Below are 16,986 nucleotides of genomic sequence, written 5' to 3'. Positions count from 1 at the left end.
TGCCTGCCTGCCTGCCTGCCTGCCTGCCTGCCTGCCTGCCTGCCTGCCTGCCTGCCTGCCTGCCTGCTTTCCTATCTGCCTGATGTACAGTGGATTATCCAAGCATCTGTTCTGTTTCTGTCTCTTTCACCTTCTCCTCTGGAGTGTTGTTTTTATACCCAACCTTAGCCTTTATTCTGCATTGTGAGGAAGAGCAGGCCTTTGTTTCTAGCTTTGTCTTTCACAGAGTTGCAGTCGTTTTGTCTAACTATGGACCAGGCTGGACGGCCCTACTAAAATGCCACAATAACTCCTGGTCCATCCATGTGAGAGGACAAACCAAAGGCAAAATTCTAATTAGAAAAACACAACCTCCCTTAATTTTCTCCTTTACAACGCAAAGTGTGTGCTGCATTTAATCTCATAAATCCACTCTTTCTGTCATTTTGTTTTGAAGACAAGGTCTCGCTATATAGCTCATGTTGCCCTAGAATGCAAAGCCCAGACTGGCACTGAACTATGGTCCTCCTCTGTTGGTCTCTCAAGTGCTAGGATCTCAGGTACTTATGGGTTAGGACACATCACCTTCCTAATTTCTCCTCCAGAAAGACTGTCCTTTAATCAGGAATGTGACTGTCATGTAGAGGTGGCCATCTCTTACAGCTGTCCAGCAGGATATTGTTAAATGTTTGACGGTTGCCATTATGATATATGAGGGATGCTTTGGGATTGTGTTCACTTTCATTTCCACGTGGTGCAATGTAAAGTCATCCAACCTAGGGGAAGTCCCTTGTGTTTGTTCTTTACCCTGCTGAAGAAAGGACACCAAGGAGAATGGGGAGTTGAAGAGACAGCAAACCCACACACACACACACACACACACACACACACACACACACACACCGGGGAGGGGGGGTTAGAAGTAATTCCATTATCAGGACTCCATTTAAGTTTTGTTTTCCCTTGAAAATTTGGTAGCTATATACCCGGAACAAAACACAGCAATCATGTCCCGGTCAATCTCACTGGAATGTATTTCCCTACAGTGCGCTCACGTTTTTGTTCATCAAAAGTGAAATTCCGAATAATCCAGGCAGCTCGGACACCACACCACTGATGACAGAGCCTGTGAGTATTGCGCCATGATTCTGCCCCTCCCCCTTTCTTCTATCAACTGAGCTGGCTGATAGCTTCATTAAATTGACCTAAAAAGAGAGAAGAGGGATATTGATTCCTGGGCATCTTTAAGGGCTGTGTGCTTCAAGAAAAGATAATTTGTCCCTGAGAGGAAGCTCTTGACCTTCTTACCTGATCCAGGGATCTAGACGATGCTAACCAGGCTTTGAACGAAGGAGGATCACAGTCAATAACAGAAATGTTAAATGTTCTTCAAGTTTGTCTCCCAGACTTTCCTCAACTTAAAGTATTAGCCTAACTTTAAGACATGGCTGGAAGTATTTTAATTCAGTAAAACAATAAATAAATAAATAAATAAATAAATAAATAAATAATGTTATTGAGAGAAAATAGACATTAAAATGTTTATTGATTTTATGCATTCCACTGTAGAAAGTCTGTGTTTTTCTTGGGTCTAATTTCTTTACAGTTTATTAAAATACACTAGTGAACCATGAAATCTAAATTTTTATCAAATAGCTACACATTAATATGTGGAAAATGTTTTGAAAACTGGAGGGGTGGAGTTAGACCAGCGGCTCTGAACTCCCAGAGCTGGTAGGTGATTTGTGCTTCTGTTAAGGCATGTTTGAAATGGGGGAAACCCTGGAAGCCTTGTGTGGCACTGAAATGGTCTGCTGAAGGTCCTCGTATGCAGGTCTCTCTGATGACTTCCACAGGTGATCAAGAGAACCGAAGACCGGAGTGCAGATTCCTCCTGGGTGGATAGACTTTCTACCACGTACCACCGCATTGTGTAAGGCGAGGCAGCTTCTCTCTCCTGTTGTGTTTTGTGTTTTCTAAAACAGAGGGCCCAGAGAGATGTGGTGAAATTCATCTGATCCCAGAAAGAAAATGATTGTGAAAACTTGCACTTCCACCTCCTGGGGGGCAGGGTTCTCTACACTCTGGTGAGATTTCAGTATAGAAGATGCTGTACCTGACCAGTTAGCCAGTGACAACAGCAATTGTATTTTGTAGGACTTTAGTACCAAAAGTATAGCGGTTGCCTAATGACCGTGTAGTGAGTATCACAGTCTAATCAAATAGTGTGCTCCACTTGATCAGCAGAGGGCTGCCATCCTTCTTTGCCTTGTGACTGTTTTACGATCCCAGGTATCTGTTTTCAAATATAATAGAACATTGTGTCCCTAACCCCATGTCTTCCTCATAAGCACTTCAGAGATGCCTTAAAGCAGCCTATCTCTCTTTGGGGTACAGGAGTTTAGTGGTTTGGTTTTTTAACTTATTTTTTGTTTGTTTTTGTTTTTGTTTTCCCCAGAGAGCCAAACTATTTAAAACACACTATAGTACACAGCTTTGATTCTCGTGTTTTTTAAATATCCTTAAATAAAATTATTAAAATTGACAAGGAATTTGTTCTTAGGCTTAGGGGAGTTTTTAATTTATCTTATGGTTTTGGTTTTTGTTGGCTTGTTTTTCAACAGAATCTTGCTTGGTATGCATTCCATACCGCTTCAAATGTACAGTCCTCCACTCTCTGACATTACAGCGTGTTGGCACCAGCCTTGGAAGACAGGGGTCTTGTCTAAAATGGCTTCCCTCTTTTAAATGCTTGTTTGTATGAAGATAAAAGAACTATCCATCTTCTTCCTCAACCTCGCCTTGCCACGAATGCCAGTTCCTGTTCTATGCAGGCAGGGCCCAAGGCCAAGGAGTTGACAGTGCTTGAAATAAAACATTACTTCTTCTCATAAAGGAATTTTTTTATGCCTAAAATATCCAGATTCTTAGTCAATGAACACTTCTTGACACGACCATAGCCAGTTCTGTCTCTGCAGCCATTCTAAACAGAAATGCATTTGTCCATAGTCTGTCCTGGTTCCGTGAGGACCCTGGAACATGTGTCTGAGGGGAACTTGAAACAAAATGTCCACCCACAGTTGCCTCACACATCCGTTTATTTGTATGGTGTACGACCCTCAGTGGCAATCCTCTCAGGTGGCCCCTCACACCCTCTGCATATCATGTCCTTCCACCATGACATGAGAGGTGGCTGAGGCTACGCTTCTCTCCTCGTGACTCACAGAGTCCAAGGCAGAGGTCTGGCTTCTGCTAAACTGCTAAAAATTGGAAGAAAGCCTTACTTGTGGTTCCATTTGTGTGTCAGTAACATTTCCTCTGGCCAAGATACACAGTGGTTTTCTTGTTGTTTCTTAAGGGGCTGCAGCCTTGCGGTAGGATCTGGAATACTCTACGGATCGACATTTGTGCCAATCATTTACATCAAGGATCACAGCAGAAGAAATGACAGCGTGTTCGCAGGCGCTAGCCAGTATGGTGAGTGAAGAGCCTACCTACTGATACTCTATTAATAGAAAACGGAGCTGTGGTCAAGTCAGCACTGCTGTGTGCGTTTGTCTTTTCATTTGTAAGCGCTGAATCAGAAGGCACCAGGAATAAAGGTGGCAGTGGACATTGAAATGTTTTCATGGGATCTGTAACATACAAATGAATTCAGCTATAGTCAGGATTCAGTACCACTGCTGGGATCTCAGCAAGGGGTTCTCAGCTTTCCACTAAGATCGAGAGATTGTGAAGAGCCATTTATGTCTAATATCATGACCTCTGAGAACATATGTGTGATGATATGTGTTCTGTTCTTTTAAAAAGTTAAAGTATAGCACACAGTATTCTTTTTTTCCCAGTAATTTTAATTCAAGGAATGTTTCTACAGAAAGGCTCATATATTTTCATAAAAAGGAGAGGCGGGAATGTTCATTGTGACATTATTCACAGCAATATAAAACTGAAAATAGGTGAAATGTCCGTAAATGAAGGATCATTTGATACAGCTAAGATATATGTGCATGGCAGAGTATCATGCCATTATTCAAAGTTTGGCAGTGCATATGTATCAGCAGACTCTCCGTGATGCATACATAGCACACAGTATTCTTAGACCAAGTAAATGTCCAAAGTATATCAGAGGATAGTCTTTTTCAAGCACAAAGTGGTCCATCTAAATAAAAGGGTCGGCATAATGCCTCCAGTCCTAAAATCAGTATCTCAGGAGCAAACTGAACTTTCTGTGCAACGACCCTGGGCAGGCTGAAAGGGAGGTGAGAGAATCCTCTGGTAGGAGTCTTAGAACTGCACGGAAGCACGGCAGACTTAAGGAAGCAAGGACAAAGTGAAGTTCTGGTTGTGTGATGTAGAAAAATCAATGTGACTGGTTACGTAGATAAGAGAGAAATGTGAAGTGTAGAACTAAGTATCGAATAAGACAGGAAAGTCACAAGCTCAAGGCCAGTTGAGTCCCCACAGGGAGAACTTGAGTTATCGTGGAGGTTTGAACTTGACCGATGACCTTGAGGCTGCTGGCTCCTTTCCTCCTTCCTGTACTTGGCTCCATGAGCAGTGCTAGAACCTTCTACTGACCTCATTTACTTTAAGGTTTTATGTAAATTCTTTTTTAGATTTTTTTTTTCCTTTTAAAAAGATAGTTACTAAAGGAAAATGTAATCAAAGGAAGGAGAAAAAAATAGGAAAAAAGGCCGGGCGTGGTGGCGCACGCCTTTAATCCTAGCACTTGGGAGGCAGAGGCAGGCGGATCTCTGAGTTCGAGGCCAGCCTGGTCTACAGAGTGAGTTCCAGGACAGCTGGGCTACACAGAGAAACCCTGTCTCGAAAAAAAAAAAAAAAAAAAAAAAAAAAAAAAAAAGAAACAGAGCCAAAGTGAGTTTGACATCTTTGTGGAACACTTGTACACTTGCTTGAAATAAGCCATGAATTTGGTTCTCATGGCCACAAGGGAAATTAATTCAGTTCCAGAAGTCAGTAAACACAGATAAAAACAATTGACTGTTCAGGAAGAAAGCCCCTCCTGGTCCTGGGACATAATAAACAATGCCCTCAACTGTCTTTTACTCTCAATAGACAATGAGTTTTTAGGTGTTATTCTTACAACTCTGACTGTCTGACGAGAGCAAACTTTATTCCAGTTTCTTAAAACAATTATCCTCAGCGGGCCATTACTCTGTTTTGTTTAACAGCACATCCGTATCATGTGCTCTGTTGTAAGGTCTGCTGCAGAAACCAACTAGTTAGCCCCTAATGCAACAGACACCATTGCTATTGCCATTTCACGACTGACAACTATTACATCGGAGAGTTATTAGGCAGGTTTCTCGTGTCCCTCATCAGTGAGGAAGGACTTGCCTTTGTGGTCTGTGCTTTTACAGCACCATTATGACATCCTTTTGTGGATAGATGGATGGATTTCATCTCTACAATCTACAATGTGATTTTGGGTTTAAAAGAAGACATAGGCATGCAGTTCAAGTCTTCATCCAGGAGCACTCCGCTCATCTCTGTCAAAACTGTAGATGAGAGAAGCCTTGACTCGAAGGTAGATTCCTAGCCAAGCTCCTGCCGCGCACCCATCTGGGTGGCACAGTGCCATCTGCTCAGGCTGTCAGTGATATTAGGGTCTCCGGGATGGGCCACCATGTGTATCACTACCCTGTCCCACGTTACAGCTAGTTTGTTGTAAACAGTTAGACAAAGCTGTCTTTGGAATAACTTTCAACACTTTATGACCTCCAACTCAGCTGTCATCTACAACAGAAGTGCTGATCTCTGAGTGGATCAACAGACCTTGGAGTTTGGGGACACACAAGTGCCCATTTTTAATCCACATTCTCCCCTCTGGTCTACAACAAGATATACTACAGTTGCTGAGGCCTGTAATAGAAATAGGGCTGGATGCCTATTCCTTCTTAAAAGGCAACTTGACATCGTAGTTGGACACTATTCACTGTTTCTTACTGAGATTTCCAGAGTTATAGGAAAAGCAGCCTGATAGATTCTCTCTGTAGTTAACTTACTTCACATTTCTAGATTTTAAATCCATTTATTAAAATTTGAAACAAAGAACACATTGGAGATTTAGAATAATTAGGTATAATGAATATTCCTGCGAATTTAAGGTCAGTTTCTGTGAGTTTGTTTTATGTTCAGAAATTAACAACTGTTAAGGTGGCTAAAATGATGCTTGCATTTCGTCATCCACGTTTGCAGATTTAGACTATGTGTTCGCACACTCCAGCGGCATCTTTCTTACAAGTACAGTCTACTTTGTGGCCTACTGTGTAGCCATGAAAAATAGGCCAAAGCTGTATCCAGAGGCAGTCTTACCAGGTAAGAAAGAATATTAATTACAAAATCTTATTATTCTGTGTAAGTGCCAGTCCCACTAAATGAACCTGAATAATCATTAGAGAGAGGGAAAGGGAAAGAAAGAGAAGATCTCAGAGATGGGGAGAGAGAGAGGGAGAGAGAGAGAGCTAGTTCTCTTAAGTGTTAGTTCACCATAAAATATGAAGCACTGAAAAATAGATAGATAGATAGATAGATAGATAGATAGATAGATAGATAGATAGATAGGTAGGTAGATAAGAAACTATATACAAGATGTTATGCTAGTATAGAGCCTAAATTGTCAAAACATTAATTTTGATGTTTTTTTGATGTTTCTTGTGTTAAAGGGTCCTCAGTCTTCACTACTTTTTTCCTACCATTTTAAGATTAGCATTACAAATTGGCTCCCTATGTCTGTATTTACAATAAAAGAAGTATTAACAGATAAGAGTCTGAAGTCACTTAGAAAAGTAGTTTATCCAGAAAGTTCAAAAGCCGGGCATGGTGGCACATGCCTTTAATCCCAGCACTTGGGAGGCAGAGGCAGACGGATTTCTGAGTTCGAGGCCAGCCTGGTCTACACAGTGAGTTCCAGGATAGCCAGGGCTACACAGAGAAACCCTGTCTCGGAAAAAAAAAAAAAAACCAGAAAGTTCAAAAGGAAAAAAAAAAGATTCTGGAGTGTTAATAGAAAGTGTGTTTTGGATCATAATCCTTTAGTCATTGACTGTTATAATAATGGTTTCTCACTAAAGAGTTCAGCATGATTCAATATGGAGCGTGGATCCACAAGTAAATATTCTTACATAAACTAAAGCATCCAATTCTTTTTGAGTGTCTGGTTGATTAGCAGAGTGGTTAGTGAACACCTGGCTAGCACATTGCGGATTGCTTAGCTAGGGTCTTCTCTTACAGGATGGGATTCTGTCCGCCCCCAGCTCAGCATCAGTCCCAAGCTCACTCCACAGGGTGTGTCAGATCCTGTACCCTCTGGGTCCCTCTCCCTTCCTCAGTCCCTAACTCAGCTCTTCCTTAATATCCACGAAGGGATAACTCAGCATCTTCCTCACAGAATCCTGGAGCAGAGGAATCGCTCACCTCCTTTTGTTGTTGTTTTTCGAGACAGGGTTTCTCTGTGTAGCCCTGGCTATCCTGGAACTCACTGTGTAGACCAGGCTGGCCTCGAACTCAGAAATCCGCCTGCCTCTACCTTCCAAGTGCTGGGATTAAGCGTGTGCCACCTCACCTGGCATCGCTCGCCTTCTAAATCAACCAGAAAGCATAGCTCATAACTCCAGAGGGGCCAGCGTTGTTTATAAGAATGCTTCTATCCGTGCTTTCACAGCCCCTGGGGTAGGAGGTGTAGGAGCCCTCGGCAGAGGACCGCCTGCCTCCCGCATGTGCTCCCTTGTGTTCCAGGCTTCCTGTCAGGGGTGCTGTGGGCCATCGCCACCTGCTGCTGGTTCATCGCCAACCACTCACTAAGCGCCGTGATCAGCTTCCCGATCATCACTGCTGTAAGTGGCCGGTTTCCTGGGTTGTTTTGACACTAAAAATAGACAAGCAGCCAGTCTCGAGTCGACAGATGCTTGGTTACTAAGGAGCAAACGTTTATAACCCCTTTTTAACAGGTTTGCAAATACCCAATCTCTACATCCCTGAATGTGGCTTCCTTTGGTCATTTTACCTAATGACACCTGGGATATGTTATCATTTTCTATTCATAACTCTCTCGGGCTCATTTGTGTGACACTGTAGAAATATAATGTGAGACGAAGAGTTCTTCAAACTCCTCTTGGCACTCAGTATGTGTCCCTGGGTTGAAGAAGTTTTTAAAAATTATGATGACATTAACCAGAGGGACTGTTATCTGCGCCCATGGGTTTGGAGAGCTTAATTATGTGAAACATAGGTAACAGCAAAACCCAAAATGCTTATTTTGACAAAACCTAAGTCATGCTAAAGTCATCTCCACTTTGAAGATGAAGAAGTTGAGGCACCAGCAAGAGTGCTGCCTGAATCACAGAACTGGTGGAAACCAGAACTCCTGAGAACAGTTCCCACAGCTCCTGTGGGCCTCTGGCTCATCATCACCTTAGACAGTCTTCAGCCTTCTCTCTATAGCTATATATAAAAATAAAACCATGTAAGCCAGCAATGGGAGTCCCTGGTGGTAATGGCAAGAGAGAAAAAAGTATAATATATATGTATGTGTGTGTATATATATATATATATATATATATATATATATACATATATACACATACATACATACATACATATATGTGTGTGTGTGTGCGTGTGTATGTATGTATAGTGTGTGTATACATGTACATATAGTATATATATTTATATATAGTATATATGTGTATATATAGTGTATGTGTGTATATATGTACATATATACATAAGTATTACATATATACTTATATATGCTATATATAGTATAGTATATAAGTGGGCATTTACTTTAAGGATCTTATCGTTATTATTTTAACATGTGTATGCATGTGTGCCTGTGTGTGGTGTGTGTGTGCATGTGTATGTATGTATAGTGTGTGTGTGCATGTGTATGTATGTATAGTGTGTGTATGCATGTGTATGTATGTATAGTGTGTGTATATATGTATATATAGTATATGTGTATATATAGTATATATGTGTATATATGTATATATAGCATATATATATATATACACATAAGTATTACACATATACATATATATACTATATACACTATATATACTATAGTATATAAGTGGGCATTTTCTTTAAGGATCTTATTGTTATTATTTTTAACATGTGTGTGCATGTGTGCCTGTGTGTGGTGTGTGTGGGCATGTGTACCTGAGTACAGATCCCCCTGGAGCTGGAGTCGCAGGCAGTTGTGAGCTACGTAACATAGCCGTTGGGAACAGAGCTTGGGTTCTCGGCAAGAGCAGTCATGATGGGCCTTACCTGTTGAACCTCCACCCCAGTGTTCCGCTCTTCTGACGAGCTGTTCTCCTGATTCCTAAATAATCAACCCAGACATTCCTTCCTTAAGTCATTTTAGTAACACACCTGTGTAAACTGAAAAAATTAAACCTTGACTAGTCTAAAACAGATTTCATAATGGCTTGGTGTGGGTTTCAAACAGTATTTGTCTGTTTCCAAGACGGTGTCTTTGTAGCCCAAGCTGGCCTCAAATTTAAAACCCTTCTGCATTAGCCCCCAGAATGTTAGAAATCTCAATCATGTCTCACCAAGTCTAGCTCACACAGTGTTCTTTGGATTGCTCTGTATTTATCAAATAACCTGCAAACAAAACTAAATTCAAATAAAATCTAAGTGGTATTTTTGTTTAGACAGCCTGCATGTTGGCATGAAAAGGAAATGCCTAAGTCTGCAAGTCTCAATAGAGTTTTTATTAGATCCAAAATCTTTATTTTTCCCTTTTTTGGGGGGTCGGGGTTTCTGAGACAGAGTTTCTCTGTGTAGTCCTGGCTTTCCTGGAACTCACTCTGTACACCAGGCTGGCCTCAAACTCGGAAATCCACCTGCCTCTGCCTCCCAAGTGCTGGGATTAAAGGCGTGCGCCACCACTGCCCGGCTAGATCCAAAATCTTTATGAAAGGAAGGAGGGGGAGGAGGAGGAAGGAAGACCCCATTCCCCAGTGCCTGGACCCCCCACTCCCCTGGCAATTCCAAAACTAAATACATCATCATTCAGAAGGCTTCGTTTCTTCTCATTAATAGTGTCTATGCACCAAGCATTATGCTAAGCTTTAAGCTTGGCTTCCTGAGACAGAACCAAACCAAACCCACCTTTCCTTTCACTTAGATGTCAACGCGTATTATTTTACAAAAAGAAAATGCACAGTTCAAGCATCCCAAGCAGTTGCAGCTACTGTGAAATGGCCTCTCTCTCTCTCTCTCTCTCTCTCTCTCTCTCTCTCTCTCTCTCTCTCTCTCCAGGGCACGCCTTTGCCTGGGCTGTACTTTACATTAGCACAGTATCACTTCCTAAAACCACATATATCTTCACAGCAATGCTCAGAGCATGGATAAAGGGTAATTTTAAACATCATCAGGTAGGATGCTTCAGAGACCAGGGCACCCTATGGTCCTTTCTTCTCTGGAGGGAATTGCGTTTTCAGAATGAAGAGGATAAAGATTCCTGAGCAGCCAGTGTAATATTGATGTTACAAGGCCCGTGCTTCTCACTGGAGTTGGGTTCCTGAGACAAGCACTTTGCAAATCTGATGTAAGGCGCTTCCTTTGACCGATGTCTCTGCCCCCTTTGATGCTGACTTCGCAGATGGTGATAAGTGGAGAACAGGACACTTTTATTGCTTCCCTTCCGTGCTAGAAGCAGCGGAATCAAACTCTACTGGGCCAGCCCTGTTAGACAGTGGGAGTGGTGTGGGAGAGAGAACATGGTGGAATTGTTTATTGAAGCTCTTCCAGAGTCCCTGCAGGGCTTGAAGAGGAGTCATTAACATTCTGCTCTCGTATGTCGTCTTCTTCCCCGACATCACAGCTAAGCCAACTCCACTGTTTTCCTTGCTGGTGAAAAACATTCGTTCCAGACCTGAACGGATTCACATTTTCAAACTGTAGAAATGTGCATTTTATTGTTTCTTCCCATTTCCCATTTTGTATACTTTTAACTCTTATCCTTGCCTCCAGGAGCTCCCATTGCTTGGATACACACACACACACACACATATGTATGTATGTATGTATGTATCTCTTTAGCATTTCTTCGGGTTTAGTGTTAGACAAAGTTGATTGGTCTACATGGCGGCCTGGTACTGCCATTGTCTATCAAAGATGCCCTTGCTTCATTTAGGAGATCAGATCATGTAGCTAATGCTGAGAAAGATAACGTGTAGTCACACACTTGATTTTATGAATCTTTTTATGTGTGTCTAAGAAGTACATCAAGAGAGAAACAAGCTATTTGTTTATTTTAAAAGAGGGAGGTTGTTTGTCTCTCTTCTGTCTCTTGGGTTGTTTGTGGTTCAGTTGGTTGGTTGGTTTTTGTATTTAGGTTTGAAACCGGACTTCCCACACAGGAGGGAAGCACAGTACCACTGAGGTATAGCCCCTCCCCTTTCCAATATTACTCTGCCTTCTTAGACAGGCTAGCCAGGCTGGCTTTGAACTCAGTCTTTAACCCTGCAAGCCATCAATTTTTTAGTTCTCCTGCCTTAGCTTCTCAGGTATCCAGGACTACACACCCACACTACAAGGCCTGACTAAAGTAGTTTATCGTAAGCATATCGCACTAAAGAAAATTGTTTAATGTGATAAAAAAATTACAGCATCACCAAAATAGTAGCAATAATGACCATGAAGACAAAAAATAGCAAGAGAAAGAAAGAAAGAGAGAGAGAAGGAAGGAAGGAAGGAAGGAAGGAAGGAAGGAAGGAAGGAAGGAAGGAAGGAAGGAAGGAAAAGAAAGAAAGAAAGAAAGAAAGAAAGAAAGAAAGAAAGAAAGAAAGAAAGAAAGAAAGAAAGAGAAAGAAAGAGAGAAAGACAAAAAAAGAAAGAGAGAAGGAAGGAAGGAAGGAAAGAAAGAAAGAAAGAAAGAAAGAAAGAAAGAAAGAAAGAAAGAAAGAAAGAAAGAAGTCTGTCTTATTTAAAGATGTTACTTTGATTTTTGGATGAATATGGAACTATAGTTTAGATTATAAGGTTACCTGCCCAAAAAAATTATGTTGCTTATAGCTTACTGTATTTTTCTAGGATGCAGTTATATATTTTTTAAAAATACAATAAAATTAAAGCCTTTTTTTCAATTTAAGGGTCCTGGACTTATTGCTGCACTTTGGGGGATACTCATTTTCAAGGAAATACAGGTAAGGATGAAGAAATGATTGCTGTCCCCGAATCTCAGTCTTAAGAACTTTGGATAGATGATACATTTCTTCTTTAAACACAGTTACTGAGTGCCCTGTTCTGAACTAGTACCAGTAGCTAGGTTAAGACTTCTGAAAACTAAGGCAAGGATTTTAGGAGACCTAAAGCGCTAGTGTGGGACTCACATACCTGGAAATGTGGGCACCAGAAGCTGGGCCCCGCCTGGTGGCTCTGGGTGCTGCAATTCACCAGTCGAGAATTGGACACCGTCTCTAGTACTGAGGCTCCCAGCAAGCCAGACAACTTACCTGGCCGAGACCCAGCCTACAAAGCTCTGACCAAAGACAAATGTGCTCTAACCTGATTCCTTATTAAATTGCAAAAAGAATATGTAAAACTTAGGTCTTTGAATTACATGTTAAGGGTAATTACTCTTAGCAATAGTTTTTTATTTACTTTTTCATTTATTTATGCACGCATGTGTCAGTGTGTGGGTATGTGCATGCAGTGGCTAGAAGAGGGTGCCGGCTGCCCGGAGCTGGAGCTCAGGCAGTTGTAAGCTGCCCCATGTGGGTGTACTGGGAACTGAATTCCCTGTTGGAAGAGCAGCAAGCCCTGTTAACCACTGAACCATCTATCCAGCCCCAAGTGTGACTAATCCTGATAAGAGCTATGAATTTAAAAGCAGAGTCCCTTAGCCTCTCCATTCTGGGTACTGTTTCTTTTGTATCTGGGGTTGCTGCACAAATTTCCCTCTACTCTGTGAATTTGTCAGAAATAAAGCCCAGTGCTCCTAAGGAACTGACAGGAAAAGATGACAAATTAAAAACAGAAAAACTCAATGTGCAGAGAGAGTCCTGCTATGTGGTTAGGAGAGCTAGCCTCATGTACAACTGTCAGTTTGGCCTCTTCTGTTGGACTCTGATTCATGAGGCAACCACACTAGGGCACTCCGTCTGATCTTCCCTCACAGCAGACCTGGCTAAAAAAGACCTGGTAAAAAGGGAACCCTTCCCTCAACTTTAACTCTTACATGACCCACCCTCAGCACTAGGTTTCCACCCATACTTCACTGGCCAGGCATTCCTGGGGGTGATGCTGAGAAATGCAGCTCTCAGCTCTGCTGAGGATCACCCATGAGCAGCACCCAGCCTTCACAGATTCACTCTGCACAATAAGTCAGTCAGTTCTCTGCAGAGACATGGCATCCCATCTCCAGCCTCCCTCCCTATTAGCCCCTCCCTTAAGTAACTTTAGGTTACCTGCCTTGGTGAGCCCAATTTAGTCAGTGTTTTGGTGAGAGGAGGGTGACCACCTTCACTTTCCCTATAGATGTGACAAAGGCTGCATAGATATTCTTATCTCCCCCACCCCAATGGACCTCTCAGAATCCCTGTGTGCTCACTTCATGTCCACAGTTAAATCATATCACTTCTAAGGAAACGGCCAATAGTAGCATTCTATGATTTCTGTGTTAGATGATCTACAACTTAGGAAGGGAGACTAGTTTTGTTGGTAAAGTGCTTAACTTGAAGCACAGGGACCTAAGTTTGGTCCCAAAATGCAGGTGTGGTGGTACACATTGTAATCCAAGCACTGGAGAGGCAAAGAAAGGAGGTCCCTGGGACTCCCTTGCTACCGAGCCTAGCCTCGGTGACAAGGCCACTCAGGTAGAATCCGTATCTCGAGTCAGTGAGGCACTATTCTGGTTTTGGAGCGTACAGATCTTGCCTGACAGTGTTCGGAGTCTATCTGTACAAAGGTGTGAGTGAGTACCTACTAGCCATTATTCAGAAAGAAACAGCCAAGGCAAAGAAGGTGCTGAGAACCATTCTATGTGAAAAATGACTGAAGGGGCTAAGATATTACCCAAAAAGGATGCTCAGGGACCGAGGAAGTTCGTTTCTTGCTGTTTGAGGGTTTAATCTCAGAATGAAAGCTATTGAAACCGCTCTATGTGTACCCCTGAAGATAGATCTCATGGAAATGAAATATGCCTGCTTACAGCAGGAAGGTATTTCTTTGAGACTCAGACCATGACTGAGCTGCATGGGGATGAGGCAATTCATGCCTTCCATCTTTAACACAAGTGTCCATGCATAGCAGCAAAAGCTAATCTTCCTTGCACCTCTCCTCCTTGCTTTAGACCCATCTCCATCATACCATTGGTGTGTTCCATCTTCTTTCTCGAAGGAAGAAGGTTGCCGCCTTGGTCTCCTTACATTGATTCTGGCCCCTCCCATCTGTTTTACATCCTCAAAAAAAAAAAAAAGTAGATTTTTCCAGAATGCAAATCTAAAATTTCAGCACCTACATCTTCCTGCTCCTTTAATGCCTTCTTATTGCTTGAAAAGATAAGACCTATAGGCTCTTGAATACCCAACAGGCCATTCACACACCCCCCCCCCATCCCCACCGTCTTAGTTAGGATCTTATTGCTGTGAAGAGACACTATGACCATGGCCACCTTTATAAAAGAAAACACTTAACTGGAGCTGTCTCATAGTTCAGAGGCTTAGTCCATTATCAGCATGGTGAGAAGCATGGTGGTATACAAGCAGCCACGGTGCTGGGGAGGGGCTGAGAGTTCTACATCTAGATCTACAGGCAGCAGGAAGGAGACTGCCACACTGGATGTGGCTTGAGCATCTGAGACCTCAAGACCCGCCCACAGGGACACACTTCCCCCAGGGAGGGAGGGAGGGAGGGAGGGAGGGAGGGAGACAGACCGGCATACCAATAGCCAGAGAATATGACACAGTAAAGATCCATGACATTCGTTTTAAAATATACATGTTGTAAATTTAAATTTTATTCAAGTTTTATTCAATGCAGCCGTTCTTGTTTTTATTACTCAGGGTCTCCGAAACTACTTACTGATGTTGCTGGCTTTCTGCATCATCTTAGCTGGGGCCTTGTGCACCGCTTTTTCTAAAGTGTAGCAGCAGAGGGCAGCAGCGGCTAGGAGAAGGACCTTTGCTGCACAAGCTAACACTGCGGGACAGCTAAGCTGCGGCGCTGTGGGTCTCTGCCACTCTGGGAATGAACGGATAAATGGCTGTTGGCTCCACCAACTTGAGAACGCGAAGAGAGACCGTGTTTCAGTTCAGCGTGTATGAAAACTCCTTTCGATGAGCTATTAATGAAGGCTGGACCTCGCTGGGTGGCTCAAAGGCATATCGGATCATCCTGTCTAACAGTGTCGACTTAATACTATAATCCAGAAAATAGGATGGAGTTTGTACAAAAGAAATTACCATCCCAATTTATAATTTATTAATAAAGAGGACCCAAAATAAGTCCTTTCTTGGTTGAGGGAAGGAACACACACATACCTTGTGGAATTTACATTAAAGATATCGGCCCCTTTGCTAAGAGCAAATGTCATAGTTGCAACCTGAATGTTTAAAATGCCAGTTCATTATTTTTGGCCAAAAATTATTACTTTAATATTGCTCGGCTCTTTATCTTGCCTGCCCTTCTTAGCTCAAAGTGTTTGATAATTATTCCAGATAAAACGGATCCTCAGAGAGCAGGTCACCACTATGTACGTGTGATATAATGTATACATTCACAAGCACACATACGTGTGTTCGTGGTTTCAGATTTGGACACATTCTAGAGTTGCTGAAATAGCAGTTTTAGCTCATCAGGTTCAATTTAAAGGAAGCCGACTTGTTTGACTGCACAACTATTTTTTTTTTCTCCTTAAACACAGTTACTTAAAAGATCATTTTAACTGGAAGTGTTTCTTTTGGCCCTATTTTAACTGATTTCCAGGAGACAAAAGAAGGTAGCATATGTATTGATTTGATTCTTTAAGGAAAAAAAAAAACCCACAGGCACATTGCTCACGACCATGCTCTCTGCACCCTTAATAGAATAATGGTGTTCGGCTGTGCCTTTCACCCATTCTCTCCTGATATTGCAGTGCTTTGTCGTGCCAGAGCAACAGAATAGCATCCTGCACCTGCCTCGGCTTAAACCTCAGATGCTCGGTCTGAGTTGTGTAGCTTTGGACCTGAGCGCTCTCTCGGCATGGCAGGCTTCCTGGGAAGGAGGGCCAGTGATAGCATGTGCCTTGAATTCAGTTGTCCAAATGTCTCCTTGCCTGACAAACACTCTAAACGTCTTTGCTATTGTTACTACATGTTAATCAAGGGGAAACAAAGTTTACAGATAGGTAAAACTTACAACTTATAAAAACTACTGGACTTACCATCCTCAGCCCAATTAGGCTTTGTCTTGCCAAATCAGAAACATCCCTGGAGTCCCTTCTAATCATTGAATTGCTCACACAAATAATATTTGATATTAATAATGTCTTTTTTCTATTTCAGTTTTTACTTGAAATGTCATTAAATTGTGATGGTATGACAATTTCTGAATAAACATGACAGAAAAACTATTTCTTTTCTTCTTTAGATATATTTTAGAATTTCATGGTGGGCAGCCTTTATTCTTTGTGAGGTTTAAAATTTGGCCAATTTTAAACAGGAAGTAAGGAAATTACAGAGGAAAAAAACAGTAAAAGAAAAAATGGGCCCTTAATTCCACCCCAAGCAATCCAAGCAATGCCTACAATGTTAATAAAAGTATTGTGGCAGAAACAAGCTTTTCCAAAATGGTTACCAAACAATTTACTGTTCATGGTTACGTTATAGGGACATATCTGAGTCCTAGCACAATCAATGGCATTTGCTGGGTTCCTTATCTTTTGAGACAGGGCCATGTGGTTATTAGGAAAGGGGAGACACTCTCTTCAGACTGGTGAGCTGAGGGGAAGGCTCAAACAGTGCTGGCTAGAAGCCACGGGACCCT

The 16,986-nt window shown here is 42.1% G+C and overlaps 1 protein-coding gene across 5 annotated transcripts in view; it reads left to right on the top strand.

Moving 5' to 3' along the window:
- Window positions 1–16,573, top strand: part of Tmem144 (transmembrane protein 144) — a 40,598-nt gene extending 24,025 nt beyond the window's left edge. For all 5 annotated transcript variants that reach the window (XM_021157853.1, XM_021157852.2, XM_029475434.1 and 2 more), the window contains 7 exons: window positions 1,026–1,107; window positions 1,836–1,912; window positions 3,338–3,456; window positions 6,199–6,318; window positions 7,738–7,835; window positions 12,111–12,164; window positions 15,024–16,573. In XM_021157853.1, the coding sequence (XP_021013512.1) occupies window positions 1,026–1,107; window positions 1,836–1,912; window positions 3,338–3,456; window positions 6,199–6,318; window positions 7,738–7,835; window positions 12,111–12,164; window positions 15,024–15,107 (634 nt within the window). In that variant the 3' untranslated portion in view covers window positions 15,108–16,573. The remainder of the gene's footprint in view (window positions 1–1,025; window positions 1,108–1,835; window positions 1,913–3,337; window positions 3,457–6,198; window positions 6,319–7,737; window positions 7,836–12,110; window positions 12,165–15,023) is intronic.
- Window positions 16,574–16,986: the final 413 nt, after the last annotated feature.

Source organism: Mus caroli, chromosome 3, assembly GCF_900094665.2.
Source record: "Mus caroli chromosome 3, CAROLI_EIJ_v1.1, whole genome shotgun sequence".
Taxonomy (NCBI): Eukaryota; Metazoa; Chordata; class Mammalia; order Rodentia; family Muridae; genus Mus; species Mus caroli.
Note: the sequence above shows the minus strand (reverse complement) of the source record. Positions and strands in the feature narration are given on the sequence as shown.